Source organism: Astatotilapia calliptera, chromosome 8, assembly GCF_900246225.1.
Source record: "Astatotilapia calliptera chromosome 8, fAstCal1.2, whole genome shotgun sequence".
NCBI classification, from domain to species: domain Eukaryota; kingdom Metazoa; phylum Chordata; class Actinopteri; order Cichliformes; family Cichlidae; genus Astatotilapia; species Astatotilapia calliptera.
The window spans coordinates 4,551,450-4,569,411 of record NC_039309.1 but is presented as its reverse complement, the minus strand read 5'-3'; the positions used below and the strand labels follow the sequence as shown (position 1 = coordinate 4,569,411).

At 39.7% G+C, this 17,962-nt stretch overlaps 1 protein-coding gene and 5 non-coding genes across 6 annotated transcripts; 5 read left to right on the top strand and 1 right to left on the bottom strand.

Annotated features, from left to right (window-relative positions):
- Positions 1-358: 358 nt before the first annotated feature.
- On the bottom strand, positions 359-8,588 carry kctd2 (potassium channel tetramerization domain containing 2). Its single transcript, XM_026178008.1, has 6 exons — positions 7,797-8,588; positions 7,285-7,393; positions 7,109-7,200; positions 6,853-6,948; positions 5,267-5,392; positions 359-2,303 (listed from the first exon to the last, which is right to left on the bottom strand). The coding sequence occupies exons 1-6, from the start codon at positions 8,157-8,159 to the stop codon at positions 2,274-2,276; spliced, it is 816 nt and encodes a 271-aa protein (XP_026033793.1). The 5' UTR covers positions 8,160-8,588; the 3' UTR covers positions 359-2,273.
- A 2,349-nt stretch (positions 8,589-10,937) lies between these two features.
- On the top strand, positions 10,938-11,009 carry trnad-guc (transfer RNA aspartic acid (anticodon GUC)). Its single transcript has one exon. It is a non-coding gene; the product is annotated as a tRNA-Asp (tRNA).
- A 919-nt stretch (positions 11,010-11,928) lies between these two features.
- trnad-guc (transfer RNA aspartic acid (anticodon GUC)) lies at positions 11,929-12,000 on the top strand. The gene has a single exon. It is a non-coding gene; the product is annotated as a tRNA-Asp (tRNA).
- Positions 12,001-12,722: 722 nt separating this feature from the next.
- Positions 12,723-12,794, top strand: trnad-guc (transfer RNA aspartic acid (anticodon GUC)). Its single transcript has one exon. It is a non-coding gene; the product is annotated as a tRNA-Asp (tRNA).
- A 1,437-nt stretch (positions 12,795-14,231) lies between these two features.
- trnad-guc (transfer RNA aspartic acid (anticodon GUC)) lies at positions 14,232-14,303 on the top strand. Its single transcript has one exon. It is a non-coding gene; the product is annotated as a tRNA-Asp (tRNA).
- A 2,929-nt stretch (positions 14,304-17,232) lies between these two features.
- trnad-guc (transfer RNA aspartic acid (anticodon GUC)) lies at positions 17,233-17,304 on the top strand. The gene has a single exon. It is a non-coding gene; the product is annotated as a tRNA-Asp (tRNA).
- Positions 17,305-17,962: the final 658 nt, after the last annotated feature.

Below are 17,962 nucleotides of genomic sequence, written 5' to 3'. Positions count from 1 at the left end.
AAGAAAAAGCAGAAAACTGAAAGATCAGTTGTCCTTTCTGCTTGATAAGTGACTTGATATCCAATTGTGTCAGATTAAAGGGGACCTACTGTGCTACAGTGGTGGGTTCTATCATCAAGCTGAGTTAAAGTTTCATGAAATGAGGTGAGCTTATGTACAAGTAATCCCAGGGAGCCAAAAGTTCAGTTTGTCTTTACGAGAGGCAGCCAATCAGACTAGAGTCCAGGATCCGGGAGCTAAAGGAGCTTGTTTCAGTTCAATGATGAGCTAAGCGGCTGAACCAAGGCCCAAATGTAGGACAAATAAGGATTAGTCTGAAATGTGACTGATGCAGAGCTCAAGAATAAAACTCTAGAGCTAAAATGGCCAAAACAGATCCCCGTTTATTTTCTGTCAACTGACAAATCACCGTTTTCGCTTTAGTACGAGCCACTTCACTTGCACATGTGCACAGATTAAGGCTTGACTTATACTTCTGCATTACAATTTTGCTAAGCTGTTGTTAGCATTCACAGCTAGTGTGGTTTCTTTCTATGCCACTAATAGTTTACTAAAAAAATTTAAAAAAGCAGGCAACTGACACTGAATTATTCAGGCAGGTTACTTGCTCCTAGATTAGCCCTGTAACCCCCATAACCCCATTATATGCATTACCTTTGCAAAAGTAATATACTCTATTATTCACCACCAAGCAGCTGTTACAGTGTGGAAGTATAAATCAAGCTCACATCCTGGCCTGTGTACAGAAGATTTCTATGTTGTTGCAGTGTTTTTGAAAGTGTCAAAAACAGCACAATAACATATCAACATAATGTTAAGCACAAGAACAACACACATTAGCCAAACTACTAAGGCTTCGCTCTCGAGCTCATGAAAACTGAACTCACTTCCCGGCTGGCAGCGTTGTTTACACAGCGTATAAAACTCAGGTATCTCAGGGCTTTAAGCGGTGAGCGGTACAGTTTAGCTTGCGCCACGGTTGCTACAAGTGCTGCAGAGTGTAAGACAACACAGTCATTTTGGTGTGGCAACAAGAGGCAGCTGCAAAGTGAGTGAATATTGGCAAAGAGAATAGCACGAGGCCCGAGAGGAGAGGGGTGCTTCAGGGTTTTGAGGCAGCATACAGTCTGGCCACAGTCCAACCTCCGCCACGCTTTACTTGGACAAATGACAATGACAGTAGTTTTCCTTATCCCTAATTACAATTTTAAGATATGCAATAGTTTAAAGTTGGATATTTAAGAGAAAACTTACCGGTGTTATCTTCTTTTTTCTTTGAGGAACACTACAGAAAACGTGCAGCTGAAAAACTGGTGATATTTCAGGATGAACAGAAAGCAGAGAGGCACTGCATACACAAATTCACACCCGTGTAAGCGGGTGGGAAAACTGATATTTTCTCCATTGTTTAAATAGACTCAACCACCAGAATATGTAAATATATCACAACTATGATACAGAAATCAATAATTACACCATTTGCATTCAATTTTTCATATAATTTCATCATGTAGCCTATATAGATTTATATAGATTCCTCACATGCCTTGACAAATTGTACACTAGTGTAGGTAAGTCCGTTTTTTAGTCATGTATGTTCTTTTCTTACAGATCAAAAGGAGCCACTGGAGACTTCTTGGTTCGCGGAAAAGATGCCGCTCCAGGTTAGCTCATAATGAGTGATCGGTCCGTGCATCATCCGCCTGCGACTGCTCCGTCTCGGGCTCCACCTGCAGAGGAGTCGATGCTCTCTCGGTCAGTAAGTGGAGTGTTTTCATTCCTTTATGTCCTTTGAGAGTCCTGAGGAGGTTTCTGCTAAATCAACAGAGCCAGATGTGTAAGACAAGAGGAAATATCCCGTCTGATAACGATGATGGAGATCCAGAATCGAGGTGGAGATGGAGACGATGATTCCTGGTAGCTCTGTCCGTCCAACTGAGAACAACAAGAGGCTAATATCAGCGTCGTAGCCTGCGCTCCTGTCACACTGTCCAACAAAAAGCTGCAACGAGGAAAAGCCCTGAACCTGTCGTCTCTCTTCCAAAGTGAAGAAGGAGAGACGAGACGACAAGCCAGGGTCACGTTGCAGCACTGAAGGATTGTGGGGGATGCCAACAGCACCCGCTGTGGAAAGGCACACCAGAGGAGAAGGGAAGGGGCGGATGATCATGATGATGACAGTAAAAGGTGGAAGGGGGTTTATGAAAAGTGAAGAAAATGTTCGACAACAACGTGGTTGTTGCTGATAAACTGTTGTTAAGCTCAGGATCTCTTCACATCCGCGAGCCTCGCTCCTGAAGGATCTGCGAAAGGCAGACAGGAAAAAGACCACTTTCAAACATTTAAACAAGACGTTTAAGAAAAAGCAAGAAAAAAAAACAACACTTTGAATTTTGAGGGTTTTTTGCAATAAAAAGGCAGTGTTAGCAAACCCTTTTTCCAGATGAAGTCACAGGATAAAAGTAATTTAGTACACTAATTAAACTGATATAAAAAGCAGTGGTGTTCAGGTTCCTGCACAGACAGCATTCTCAAATCTTTGCTTTTTCCCTTCAGAAACTATGTGTCACATTTGCTGAGACATTTAGGAGAACAAAGAGAAGGTCAGACAGACTGAAATGTTGTAATCCAGTAAATATTTCAGCAGTCAGTGTGCTGTACTCCACTTTTTACAACTTTCCACTCTCTATGCCATCGCTTTATCCAGTACACTATAGTATTTTTACTGATATATTTAACATATTTTTTAAATAATTTAATCCTCTGTTGAGCCAGTTGTAACAAAATTTCATTCCTTGCATACTTTTTCATAATGAATGCAGATGCAGAATCACTGCTTGGGGTTTTCGTCCAGCTAAAATCTGTCCAAAACAAACAATTAGTCAAAGCAATCTGAGTTTCCTTTTAGCATTAGCTTCCCTTTTTCAGCCAGAGCATAGGAAATTATTTAAATTGTTATTCGCTGAGGGAAAAGCCTGGACACCATAATTATGGATGTGAAACTGAGGATGCAGCACGCCAGTATCCTGATACAGATTTGTAAATCTGAATCATACCCTGCTTTATCACCTATTTTTGTCTAAAACGGGAACTAATTTTCAAAAAAAAAGCAGCATGTTGGATTTAATAAAATATGAAACTAATGATTAACAGCATTAGATTACTTGGAAAGTTAGTGGATCAAGTGAGAAGTAGAAATCGTTTCCCGAAAGACTTGTATACAACGTAGACTACAGGAGTGGCCCCCTGCTGGTCATTTGCAAGAGTGCATGTTATAAAAAAAAAGTTTATAATGAATACTTGGTCGATAATGCTTTATAGTTGAGAAAACATGCTTTCATTGATAAATAACATCTGGTAAACCAACTCAGTTCCATAAAAAAGACACAAGAGGAATGAATGAAATCCGAGTCTTTGCACTGATTTCATGGATATGATCGCATACATGAAAATAATCTTGCAGATCTTGTTAACTCACTGTTAAGCAGGTAAGAACTACGAAGATAAGCGATACCAAATGATTTGAACACAACAGCAGCGGGTCAGTAAAGTTCAGAAGGTTCTTGACTTTTGTGGCATCCTGGCTGCCAGCACACAGACTATTTCTAGCTGAGCTCATCCATACGGTTATATTTAGCTCCTGTATTTGTTGTAGCGTAAGCTTCCACATTAAGTATTTAATACAGCACAATAAACTGAGCTACGGTAAAAGTATAACATGAACTTTCCACCAAGTGAAGGTCTCAAACTTCAGAAAATGCATTTTTCATACAGATGCATTTTGACTTTCAGAGAGGCTGCTTGTGAAAAACACCCAAATGAGCAGAAGCCACATGAGATGGTAAGGTCCACTCTACCCAGTCTTATCCAGCATGGACTGGTTTATGGTCCAACAGTCAAATATTTTCATTAGGAAGGTTCCTCACTGAGTCAAGTAAAATGGAAGTATAATTAAATTCTACAAACACTAAGGAAGGTGCTTCAGTGCTACCTTTATTACCCATGTTGTATCTACTGTAGTTCGGGTTAAGCACTTGAATTGAGAGGGGGAGGATTACACAATTCAGTTGACCAAACCGAAAAATATGAGATTTTACACACTGAACCTAAAATAAAGGCAGAAGTTATACTGGCGCATCTCTTCAGCAGGAAGTGAAAATAAACTATTCAAGTTTTATGTCATGAAACATGTCTAGAATGGATGTTTTAAATTAAGTTCCCAGCACATAACTTTAATCTCTTAGACAACACTGTGAGTAGCTTTTGTCTCTGGGTTTAGTCAAGGATGGTTTCAGGCCTGAAGAGAAAACTGTGGATGTAAAGCGCTACAGACCAAGGTGGAGCAGTGTGGACGTTGTATGTAAACAAGATAATAATTATAAAAATATGTTTCTTATTATTTTGCTGTAGCCAGCTTTTAAAAAAATAATTTCTGTTAGTTCTTAGTTCTGTTACCACAGGATGGGCTAAGAATCTTGCCCTGGTATTGAAAATAGCATCGATTATGGATCATTTTCCAGGGTATCGGAATTAAATTTGAAATTCAAGTATGGACCCTAAACCATCAGGTCACCGTGCTGAGACTGACTGATGTTGACCGAGCCCAGGTTGTTGGCATCCTGGATGCTGGCAGCATGCCGGAGAGAAAAGAATCAACAGCACATCCAGACACCTGTGTAGGCTGTATCTCGCAATAAGTGTCTTGCATACAGCTTTACTGCACTGCCGGTCGTTAACATCCATTTAAAAACACAAACGTATTGTGGGATGCATTTAATTCCACTTAATAAGCTGTTTCACTCCCTGTTCTTTAAGATTACAAACTAGATAATGAAGTAATAATTTTCCACCAGTGATCCTCTTTTATATGAAACATTTCATGGGGTGACGTATCCACGATGCGCTCATTTTTTGCCCATCTTTGGGGCACTGTGGTTTTAACACAGCAGACTCACATCAACAACATCTGGCCACATTATTAAGGAGTCTAGCGTCAGAGCAGTTAGCTTCTCTCTGAGCTCATTAAAACCTCTTCAGATCTTTTAGTGACCTTGTGACATTTTCTATCGAGTCATGGGAAACTTATGGGCAAAAGGAAGTAGGATTTAGTGTTTTGGACGATTCAAGTGCAGCTTTGGTTCCTACACATGGATCCTGTAGCTTCTGTGGCTTATAAACTGGGTTTTAATACACAAACACGGTCCTTCGCTGCAGTTTGCAGGAGATGTTCAGACAGCCTGAACAACGGTATGAAATGTCGACTTACCTTGGCCTTCTCGGTGGGCTCAATGACGATGCCATTAGTGGAGTTGTTGAGTTCCCGGGAAACTACACACAGAAATTCAGCCTGGTCCTCATTGCCATAGTTATATGAGGAGCCGATGCTTATAAGCTGAGGGCGGAGATGGGCAAAGAAACAAAAGATCCGGAGTTAAAAGAGAGCCTACTTTTCCAAGACGTTTCACACTCTGCACCTTTTCAGTCAATAACTTGTGTTTTTTCCATTTAATTTAGTTCTACCATGCTATTTACTTTTGGTTGTTGTCGTTTTAGAGAAACTGTTGAAAATGTCAGAAAAACAACAACAACATTAAAAAAAAAACCAACCCCTAATCAAACAAAGAAATATTCATTATATAAAAAAACAAAACAAAAAAACAACTGAATGATTTTAAGTTTTCCTATTTTGAATACTCAGCCTGAAAAAAGGGATTAGATACAATTAATAAATGACATTTTATTTGCCAATATAGACTTACAGCGATATTTCAGCACATATATCACTGCATTTCTGTAGTCTGTTCATGACCTCTTTCTTTGCCCTACAGCAAGGATGGCCACCCTGCAACTCAGCTCCTGTGACTCACTCTCGCTTTGACAAAAGACTTGATGGATATCATTTTGGAATTTTAACTTTTTATTTATTTAACTTACCCTGGCTACGGTTTCCAAAGATGTTAAAATCACTGGGGAAACTCAAAAACAAAACAAATCAGCAGTCTGTGGACAAGCAGGTGTGCCTTTACAGCCAAAGCCGCTGGCTTATGCTTTGTTTATGGTGACCACATTGGCTTTGTTGAGCACCAACTGTGACATGCCGGTGCTTGAGGGTGGTTGAAGATTAAACATTTGCCCCTAGCAACTGGAGGATGCCAAGGGTTTGCCAATCGGTCTCTAGACGAGTGTGACTGAGGCCTTCAGGTTATTTTTCACAAACATGGATAGAGCTCAAAGTTTCCTGCAGAGCTTCATAGCAACTGCTTGACAGTAGGCCTAAAAGTGCTACTAGTTCTGTCATGTTTGTTGGTAATTTAAAAAAGGCAAATGAGTTGTGTTATTTTAGCTCTTTAAATTTAATAAATGCAACAAATGTGGTATTTTCTATTAAAGTTAAAAGTACCAAATAGTCATAATCAGACCTTTGCGGAGTAGTCACATGTGGCAATGACTAGAATTATTTACAGCTATTACTAATGTCAGGGGTTTAATTCATACTTACTTTCATTATAAGGCTCAAAGATCTTTTTTTTTTTTTTTTTTTTGTCTTTTGAAGATCAAAAAATTGATACAGGTTCATATTGATAATACATGATTACTAATATAGAGGAAACTACAAGGTGACAGAGTCTGAATGCATACAGATTCAGGTCAAGACCAAATGAAGTACTTTTAGTATCCATTCCTGCTCATGATTAAAACATTTTGTGCCCCAGTCTTTCCTGTGTGGAAATAAATACCTGACAATGTGCTGGCATACATCTCAGGGCAAGCGGAGCTTAAAACTGCAGCGTCGAATCAACTAAAGCGTGAACTAAAAGATGACATATATTTTAAAAGCTGCATTTTCTGCACCTGCTCAAACTTCCAACCGTCCGACATAGTTGAGACCATCTGCGTGAGTTCCTCCTCTTGGCACTGTAGTACTCGATACACATGCTTCACAGGGCCCTGAGGGACACAGCAAAGGCACGCAGAGCATTACTGAAAAAGCATCAACAATCTGCAGGCAGGCACACATTTTGTTTGAACACTTTACAAGTTACCTGGGTTATATTTGCACTGGAAGAAAGTCAGCCACTAAGACTTATTTTGGTTTCGTTTTGTTTACCTGAGATGTCCGGTTCTCGTTGTCCCGTATCCTCTCTTTCACCAGCCTCACCAGGGAAGCAATGTTGTAGAACTCGGCTTCCTCCAGAACGCCTGAAACACAAATCGAATGAATGTGTTATTTGGTGTCTGAGATGCTGCTCACTGACAGCTCTGCATTATGCTTTTGCTTTTTACCTTCTTCTGCCAGATTCTTATCCATAATCAGTTTTCCATGCCGAAGGTAATTCAGGATAGGGCCAAAGTACGTGGGGTCTCTGTCGATTAGATATGCTCCTGTCTCGTCCTGCAAGAATTAACAGGTTCCAAGGAGCAAGTTCCATGTTAACAGAGGAGCAAGTTCCATGTTTTGTTTTGTTTATTTCTATTAAATTTCCATATTTTTTTTCTTTAACGTTGAAGTTCGTTAATGTAAAATTTGCCATTTTTCGTGTAATTTTTTCTCGCAAATGTGGGACTAATTTAGAAAATTTAAATTTTTAAAACTGAAGCGTATCGTCCTTGTGCTTTTACCTGCAGTAGTCTATAAACATTTTGTACAGGGCAGATGGGTACTACTGTGGAAATTGATTTTTCACTTTTTAATTTGTGCTTTTACAGTTTAGTGTTCACGGTTTTTGTGTTCTTGCGTCCCTTTGCTGTGTGAACCTGTGTTGTATGTATTTGTGTTTTTCTGGCGTCCCACTCACCTTGTCAGAGTCCAGGTCCGGGTCTTCCTGACACAGGCGGAACAGGAAAGATTTGGGGTCCCTGCACAGCGTCTGTTTGGTGGTAATGAAGTAGGTACCACCGACGTTAAGCCGGACCCAGCGGGAGCCCGGCTTGTCCACTGGCTCGGACGGGGAGCTGGGATTGCTCTTCACCGGGAACCCAAACACCGACCTTCCGCCGCCGCCGCTACAGCCTGACACCCCACCCGGGCTGAGCTGGCTGCTCCGCGGCGGAACAATGAGGGTGGGCGACGCCAGGCGCACCGAGCCCCGGATGTCGCGGTGCTCGGGCTGCTCTATGGTGCCAGCACCGGTAGGTTCCACAACATGCAGCTCAGCCATGTTTCCTCTCCGTCTGAAGAACCAGTCGCACAGCCGCACGGTGAGCTAACGACACACTGCGGGGAAACAGCCTCCCTGAACCGCCTGGTAAACACACCGAGGATATTTTTCTCCTTCTGACGGGCTGCCTGCTCTCATCGGGGCGTTGCTGCTCGTAGTCGACCGCCTCCACCTCCAGGCCAAGAGATTAGGACACAAAAACGACTATGAGAGGCTGCACAACAGGAGCAGCATCGCGTTTAACCGTTTCTCCAAAAGCTAAATTGGTCATTCTCATCTATTCAAATGTTAACCAGAGAAAAGGCATTTCTTCCGGGTTGTAACGTGATTACTGTTTACTTCCGCCGTGTCACAGCTTTTCAAAATAAAAGCGAATTCAGCATGCAGAATTATCAAATCAAAAATCAAATCAAATCACTTTTATTGTCACATCACATGTGCAGGCACACTGGCACAGCACATGCGAGTGAAATTCTTGTGTGCGAGCCCCACAAGCAACAGAGATGTGCAAACACAACAACACAAACGAGCAAAATACAAGAATGGCCAACCTGAAACTAATAAATATATGTACAATATATAATAGTGTATGCATTTCTGGATGTGTATACTAAATATTTTCCTACGTGTGTGTGTGTGTGTGTGTGTGTGTGTGTGTGTGTGTGTATACACATTTTTACAAATTAAATAGTAAAAAAAAAAAAAATAATAATAATAATAATAATAATAATAATAATAATAAAATATACAGAGTTGAATATGTGCAAAACAAGTGGCATTTATATACAGTATGGAGTGCATAATGTTAAAGTTCCAGTAGTGAAGCTGAGGTGTCTATGACGTGTTCAGCAGTCTGATGGCCTGGTGGAAGAAGCTGTCTCTCATCTGCTGGTACAGGACCGGATGCTGCAGAACCTCCTTCCTGATGGAAGCAGTCTGAACAGTTTATGGCTGGGGTGACTGGAGTCCTTGATGATCCTCCCCGCTTTCCTCAGGCAGCGCTTCCTGTAGATGTCTTGGAGGGAGGGAAGCTCACCTCCAATTATCCGTTCAGAGCACCGCACTACTCTCTGGAGAGCTTTGCAGTTGTAGGCGGTGCTGTTGCCATACCAGGTGGTGATGCATCCAGTGAGGATGCTCTCAATGGCACAGTGATAGAAGGTCCTGAGGATGCGGGGGCTCATGCCGAATCTTTTCAGTCTCCTGAGAAAGAAGAGGCGCTGCTGCGCCTTCTTCACTGTTTTGTTTGTGTGTACTGACCACGTAAGATCCTCAGCCAGATGTACTCCAAGGAACCGGAAGCTGCTCACTCTCTCCACAGCAGCGCCGTTGATGGTGATGGGGGTGTGTACTTCTCTGCACCTCCGGAAGTCCACTATCAACTCCTTTGTCTTTGCGACGTTGAGGGTGAGATGGTTGTCTTGACACCAGTGGGTCAGGGCGCTGACCTCCTCCCTGTAAGCCGTCTCATCACCGTTGGTGATAAGACCCACCACTGTAGTGTCGTCCGCAAATTATTTATTATTATAGAATTATTAGGCAAATTATTTATTTTCCTTGAACGGGCATAAACAACAGAATATCGCTTTAAATTCTGTTATGTAAAGGAAGGAGACCTTAGCCGTAATTATATACAAACCAATCATATGTGCAAGAATGGGGCTTTTATGAACATTTTTTGCTGCTTTAAAAAGGAGCAATATGAAATATGAAATCTAAGGTTAAACTCGGAAACTATATTTAAATAGTTATGAAACAATCACAAAGTACAAATGAAAGCCCTAAAGAGTTAAATTTTTAACTTGAACCTCTCATTTACTCTCTTAATTGCTATGGAAGCACTAAAGGTGTACTTGGTAAGGTGGAAATAATTAGGATGGGGTGGACAAAAACAATGTGGGAAACTGGAAACAAATACAAATCTTAACATGACATGACTATATACACATACGTGTTATATGTACTATTTTCATTTTATGAACGTTTTTTCTGTAATGATAAGTGGAGTATTTCTGATTCATAGAAGACCAAGGTTTCTTTGTGTAAACACGATGTCAAATTAAACTTGGAGCGCAACTAGAGTCCAAGTCTGTCAAACAAATGAGAGAAAAGGAACTGAAATGGAAAAACCACATGAACCACACAGGATTTGTAATGACCTTTAAGCAACCATTCAGGACTTTTTTTTCTTTCTTCTTTTTTTTTTACAGTAAAACAAAGACATGGCTTGTTTTTTTTTTCTGCTGGGAGTGCTTTTACTGCTCACTCAGCAAACTAGCTTTCATGGGAAAAAAAGGAATTGAGATTATGAGATATGGATGAAGTCCATGGGAGTGAGGGAGAAAGAGGTTCTCATAGTGTTGATGATGGTATTAACTTCGGCTAATCTTGAATGGTATGGGACAAGGGGCGAAATGACTCCTCAACACACTGTTACTACCAGCAAGGCACATATCACAAAAACTCATTTCACATGTAGCTAAAGGCATTTCCTGAAGGTCAAGGAGTGATGCGTCCTCGTCGGGGATTCGAACCCCGATGTCCCGCGTGACAAACGGGGAGAGTCATCACTATACATTTATATAACAGCGCCACAAGACCATAGTGGACAAAAATATATTGCATCCGTAGTGGTTTAGGACTCCCATAGAGAATGAATATGAAACAGTTGAGGGCCGTTTAGTAAATCTAGTGTTAAGTAAACAATTCAAGCGAATATGTCCTAAAGTGTACGTGATGCAGTAAGAAAAAGAACAGCGTCACGTCCATTAGTAGCAGTCCTCGTTAGTATAGTGGTGAGTATCCCCGCCTGTCACGCGGGAGACCGGGGTTCGATTCCCCGACGGGGAGGCATTGCATTTTCGTTCTTGGAAATGTTAAAAGTTAGACTGCACATGATGGGAACGCCCCATATACAGAAAGGCACCATCAAATAAAATGTATTATTATTATTATAAGACATCCTAGATCTGAATGAATGAAATATTCTTATTAAATACTATGTTCTTTATACAGTTGAATGTACTGACAACAAAATCACACAAATCACATTTCCTTTTCACTCTTGGAAATGGTAAAAATTACACTGCACACCATAGGTCGTCAACTATTTTGATGTTTCAGGGGTTCCTTTAAGACGCTAAGGAGTAAAACAATATTAACACTCATGACAGTTACTGATCTTTTCTAAACTCTAAACTTTAATATTCTGGCGCTGTTGAGAGTTTATCTATTATACGTCAATTATGTTTGTTTTGGAGGGTTTGTTTTTACGTTGAGGCGTCTACTCATTGTAGTCTCTTTGCCCGCTGTTATTTACACGTTAAATTCGATACACAGAAACACGCGTGCACAACTTGAAACGTATAGTGGACATTATTGTGGCCACTATTTTATTATTATTATTACCATTATTATTTCTGTCTGGAAATGGACCAGTTTGAAATGATGAATTACAGATGAGTGTAAACGGTTTTATAATGCCCTCAATGACTCTTTTAACCACTTATCATATCAATATCATTACAATCCAACGATTTCTGATTTTGAGGTTTTTTGTTTGTTTTATTTGCTTTTTCGTTGATGGTAGAGAACTCTACGTTGAGGTATCTAGTCATTCTAGTCTCTTTGCCCGCTGTTTACACGTTTGATACACATAAACAGCCGTGCACAACTTAAGGTATCGAAACGGGGAAACAGCGACACTATCCCATAGTGGACATCATTGTGGCCAGGATCGGTACTGCAACATGAAATTCGCTGAGCACCTTCCTCGTTAGTATAGTGGTGAGTATCCCCGCCTGTCACGCGGGAGACCGGGGTTCGATTCCCCGACGGGGAGACATTACCTTTTCACTCTTGGAAATGGTAAAAATTACACTGCACACCATAGGTCGTCAACTATTTTGATGTTTCAGGGGTTCCTTTAAGACGCTAAGGAGTAAAACAATATTAACACTCATGACAGTTACTGATCTTTTCTAAACTCTAAACTTTAATATTCTGGCGCTGTTGAGAGTTTATCTATTATACGTCAATTATGTTTGTTTTGGAGGGTTTGTTTTTACGTTGAGGCGTCTACTCATTGTAGTCTCTTTGCCCGCTGTTATTTACACGTTAAATTCGATACACAGAAACACGCGTGCACAACTTAAAACGTATAGTGGACATTATTGTGGCCACTATTTTATTATTATTATTACCATTATAATTTCTGTCTGGAAATAGACCAGTTTGAAATGATAAATTACAGATGTGTGTAAACGGTTTTATAATGCCCTCAATGACTCTTTTAACCACTATCATATCAATATCATTACAATCCGACGATTTCTGATTTTGGGGTTTTTTGTTTGTTCTTTTTGCTTTTTTCGTTGATGGTAGAGAACTCTACGTTGAGGTATCTAGTCATTCTAGTCTCTCTGCCCGCTGTTTACACGTTTGATACACATAAACAGCCGTGCACAACTTAAGGTATCAAAACGGGGAAATAGCGACACTATCCCATAGTGGATATTATTGTGGCCAGGATCGATACTGCAACATGAAGAATATTGTGCACCTTCCTCGTTAGTATAGTGGTGAGTATCCCCGCCTGTCACGCGGGAGACCGGGGTTCGATTCCCCGACGGGGAGGCATTTCCTTTTCGTTCTTGGAAATGTTAAAAGTTAGACTGCACATGATGAGAAAGTCCCATATACACTGCTCAAAAAATAAAGGGAACACAAAAATAAGACATCTGAATGAAGGGGAGGCATTGCGTTTTCCTTCTTAGAGATGTTAGTCAGACTGGACACCACTGGAAAGGTTCTCAACTATTTTAATGTTTCAGGGTTTCCTTTAACAGACTAAGTAATAAAATAATATTAACACTCATGACAGTTAGTGATCTTTTCTAAACTGTAGCCTCAAAACTCCTCCTGGACAACGCTTGGAGTGCTCAGGTAGGATAGAAAATTGCTAAGTGCTAAAGAGTCAAAGTAACAGAGCATAAAACACAGAAAAACATGAAGGAGATTTTCCTGGCCTGGTCGTTTTATAGCAGATAACCTTAAAAATATTCTGCAGTAGAACAAAAACTGAAGAAAACCACGAATCAACATATAAACATTATGCTGCTGAAGTGAAGCAGAGCAAAGTTACAGAGGTTTGATTAGAGACACAGCTAAGCATTCTGCAATTTCGCATAATTTTAAAAAGTTTAAATTTCCTCAGTACTGAACAGCAGAACTGAGACTTTCTTGTGGGAAGTCAGTCAAATTAAAAACAAAAACACAGCGGCGGACAGCGCTGTACATAACGGTAGACTTGTGCGTAATAAGCAAGCGAATAATGCAGAAAACAGAGATTTTTAAATGGGGTAACTGTTCTTGAAGTACACTGAGAAAGGAAGAGAGCTGTGCATGAAGCGTCATTTTACCATGGTGGAAGCAAAACAGCAAAGAAGGAATACATGACGATGTCTATGTGAAGCGAAATATGAAGCGTAGTTTGGATCTTCTTTTGCTGCTGGTTCAGTCAAATTTGGTTGGAGAGAGACAAAGCCTACAGCTGCAGAATCTAGCACAAAAAAGATAAACACAAAGCGCGGACCGCCAAAGCAACAGAATCTGTGAGCTGTCGGCTTTCAGCCATGACGGCGTTTGGGTGAGGAATCACTGATTCCGATGCGTAGGCGGTCTGCACTTTGTGTTTGTGTCTTTGTGCAGAATCCATGTACCTGCTCTCATTTCCGTTTTCAGCTGTTTGGTGGTTGTTGAAATGAGTGTAAACGGTTTTATAATGCCCTCAATGACTCTTTTAACCACTTATCATATCAATATCATTACACTCCAACGATTTCTGATTTTGAGGTTTTTTGTTTGTTTTATTTGCTTTTTCGTTGATGGTAGAGAACTCTATGTTGAGGTATCTAGTCATTCTAGTCTCTTTGCCCGCTGTTTACACGTTTGATACACATAAACAGCCGTGCACAACTTAAGGTATCGAAACGGGGAAACAGCGACACTATCCCATAGTGGACATTATTGTGGCCAGGGTCGGTACTGCAACATGAAAGTTGCTGAGCACCTTCCTCGTTAGTATAGTGGTGAGTATCCCCGCCTGTCACGCGGGAGACCGGGGTTCGATTCCCCGACGGGGAGGCATTTCTTTTTCGTTACACTTCACACCATGGGAAAGTCCCATGTACACTCAAAAAATAAAGGGAACACAAAAATAAGACATCCTACATCTGAATGAATGAATGAAATGATCTTACTAAATACTATGTTATTTACATAGTTGAATGTGCTGACAACAAAGTCACACAAAAATTATCAATGAAAATCAAATTTAGCAACCCATGGAGGTCTGGATTAGGAGTAACACTGAAAATTAAAGTGGAAAAACACACTAAAGGCCGGTCCAACTTTGATGTAATGTCCTTAAAACAAGTCAAAATGAGGCTCAGTGGTGTGTGTGTGGCCTACACGTGCTTGTATAGAATTATGTTTCTTTTGGAGGGTTTTTTGCTTCTTTCGTTGATGGCAGAGAACTCTACATCGAGGCTTCAATTTAATACACATAAATAGGTCTGCACAACCTAACGTATCAAAACGGGGAAACAGCGACACTATCCCATAGTGGACATTATTGTGACCAGGATCGGTACTGCAACATATAGATCATTGAACACCTTCCTCGTTAGTGGTGAGTATCCCCCCCTTCACGCAAGAGACCGGGGTTCGATTCCCCGACGGGGAGGCATTACGTTTTTCATTGTTCTGTTTGTTAACGTTTTCGATCATGTAAACAATACACAGGTACATTTAGGAAATTCATCATTTTCCCTTTCTTTATAGTTCAAGAAGGTCATATCTTTATAACTCTTTGTGAACTGCTTTATGTTTGGACATAGCTTCAATTCCATATTCAAACTGTTCCACAGTTTCGCTCCATGCACAGAAACACAAAAGCTTTTTCTGGTAGTTCGTACCTTCACTTTTTTGAAGTTACAAAAACCCCTTAAATTATAACTTACTTCTTTCCAAAAAACATACTCTGAATATTACCTGGCAGTTGGTATTTGTTGCTTTGAATAGAATTTGTTTATTTTTTGCTTTGAATAGAATTTGTGCAGTTTGGAATTTCACTGGATCAGCAAATTTCACCATTTCAGATTGCAAGAATAGTGAGTTTATATGATCCTTATAACCTGCATTGTGGAAGATTTGAACTGCTTTTTTTTTTTGAAGAGTAAAAAGTGAATGTAATGCAGTTTTATAGTTATTGCCCCAGACCTCTGCACAATAGCTTAAGTATGGTGAATCCAGTGAACAGTAGAGAATATGAAGTGATGTCCCGTCTTATACCCGTTTTGCCTTGTTTAGGATTGCAATGCTTCTTGATACTTTGGAATGAATATATCTTACGTGAGCTCTCCAGTTAAGTTTTTCATCTATTATTACCCCCAGAAATTTATTTTCACTGACTCTTTCAATATCAACACCATTTATTTATTTAAACTACTATTTCCAAATAACATAATTTTAGTTTTATTCAAATTTAATGATAGTTTGTTTTTATCAAGCCAGAACTTCACTTTACTTATTTCATTAGTCATATCATCCAATAAATGTTGCAGATCATCACCAGAGCAGAAGATGTTTGTATCGTCAGCAAAGAGTACCATTTTTAATACTTTGGACACTTTACAAATGTCATTAATGTATAAGTTGAAGAATTTTGGGCCCAAAACTGACCATTGTGGTATACCACAAGCAATGTCCATACTAGAGATGGACCGATCCGATATTACATATCGGTATCGGTCCGATACTGACCTAAATTACTGGATCGGATATCGGAGAAAAATAAAAAATGTAATCCGATCCATTAAATATCACGAAAGCAGCTCACATAACTTGCGACACGCCATAACTCACCTCAGAACGTTAGCACGTCGGAGCAGTATGCATCACGTGATAGAGCGGCTGTGGCATGCGGGACTGGTCTGGATAGCATTTGGAGCTTCGCTACCAACCCAGCATTTCATCTCCGACAAAGTTATCCCCGAGAGAAGTAAAGCAAGTGTGTAAGTCCATCTCTGAATGTTTGTAAAGCATTCCTGCGTTAAGCTTAACAAGCGACTGCCTCTTCTTGCTGCTACTTCAATCATGAAACTGCTTAATGATCAGCTGATCGGCTTTTCTGTCGCGAGTCCATCTCTCTTGTTTGTTTTTGGCCCACTTTGCACCAGAAAGAGGAAACCAGCAGCTGAACAACAGCAGCACGTTTAAGCTTGATAAGCTGTTGTTAGAATTTATTTAATATTACTTTCTACACCAGGATTTTTTTCTCCGTAGCTGACGCTGGTAACTGTGCAGGGGCGGATCTAGCAAAGTTTAGCCAGGGGGGCCAATAGGGCATTAACAGGGAAAAGGGGGCACAAAGACATACTTTTCTTTCTTATTCTCATTTAAAATGTCTAGCATTTAATAAATAATTATCTGACACCCAAAGTTTTAATTTGATGTAAAATGAATAGAAGTCAATTACTGTATATAGTGACTATTAAGTCTAATATATATACCCTAGTAAGCTATAGTACTTTTTCCTTTGGGAAGGTATCATTTGTGCAGTCTGCAATTTTGTTGAAGAAAGAAGTTGAATCTATTTAATATTTCTTGAAAAATAATTGATTTCTGTGCATTTTTTTTCACACTGCATCAAATTAAGGTTGATTACGTCGATTAAGCATCATGAGGTGGAGCGTGAGGGGTGGTTCCCTATTTTTTTATTTTTTTATTTTTGTTGTTGCTGGGAGTTGGAACCCTATTAGTTAGGTTGCTTAATATTTACGCTAAGTACTCTTTAAAATACCAGAATAGGGAGGATGGTGTAGGTTTAAGTTTATTAGATTGATCAGTATTGCTGAAATATGAAAAAAAAAATTGTAACATACAGGTATAACAGAATAGCTTTAGTGTAGGTGTTGTTTTAAACTTGAGTATGAACTTATACAAAATGCAGCAATCGTGGATATTATTGTGGCCAGGATCGATACTGCAACATAAAGGGTGTCAGGCACCTTCCTCGTTAGTATAGTGGTGAGTATCCCCGCCTGTCACGCGGGAGACCGGGGTTCGATTCCCCGACGGGGAGGCATTACATTTTCATTCTTGGAAAATGTTAAAAGTTAGACTGCACATGATGGGAAAGCCTCATAAACACGGCTCAAAAAACATAAACCGAACATATAAACAAGAACAGATCTTCATCTGCCACTCATCTTGTTGTTCTTTCTGCTTGCCTTATCACTATGGACCACAGAGCTTTCAGTTGCTCTGCTGCTCGGCTCTGGAGCTCACTTCCTTTAGCCTTAAGAAATATAGATTCCCTTCCCTTATTTAAGTCAAAACCTACTTGTTTAAACTGACTTACTCGCTTTAATACAGATTTAACTGTCAAATCGTGTTTTTTTGTTTTTGTTTTGTTTTTGTTTTTTTGTTGTTTGTGGTTGTATTTTCCTGTTTTTTGTATTTTAATTTATTAGAATCTATTTTAATCTACTGTTTTATTGATGTCGTTTTCTCTTTGTAAGGTGACCTTGGGTTTTAGAAAGGCACCCTCAAATAAAATTATTATTATTATTATTATTATTATTATTATTATTATAAGACATCCTAGATCTGAATTAATGAAATATTCTTTTTTTTTCCTTTAATGAAATATTCTTATTAAATACTATGTTCTTTATATAGTTGAATGTGCTGACAACAAAATCACACTAAAAATTGCAATGGAAATCAAATTTAGCAAC

Excerpts from the sequence above, each read along its gene's own strand:
- kctd2 (XM_026178008.1), bottom strand. The coding sequence starts at position 8,159 with ATGGCTGAGCTGCATGTTGTGGAACCTACCGGTGCTGGCACCATAGAG. Across the intron at positions 7,201-7,284 it reads TAAGAATCTGGCAGAAGAAG|GCGTTCTGGAGGAAGCCGAG; the intron begins GTAAAAAGCAAA and ends TTTGTGTTTCAG. Across the intron at positions 6,949-7,108 it reads ACGAGAACCGGACATCTCAG|GGCCCTGTGAAGCATGTGTA; the intron begins GTAAACAAAACG and ends TGTGTCCCTCAG.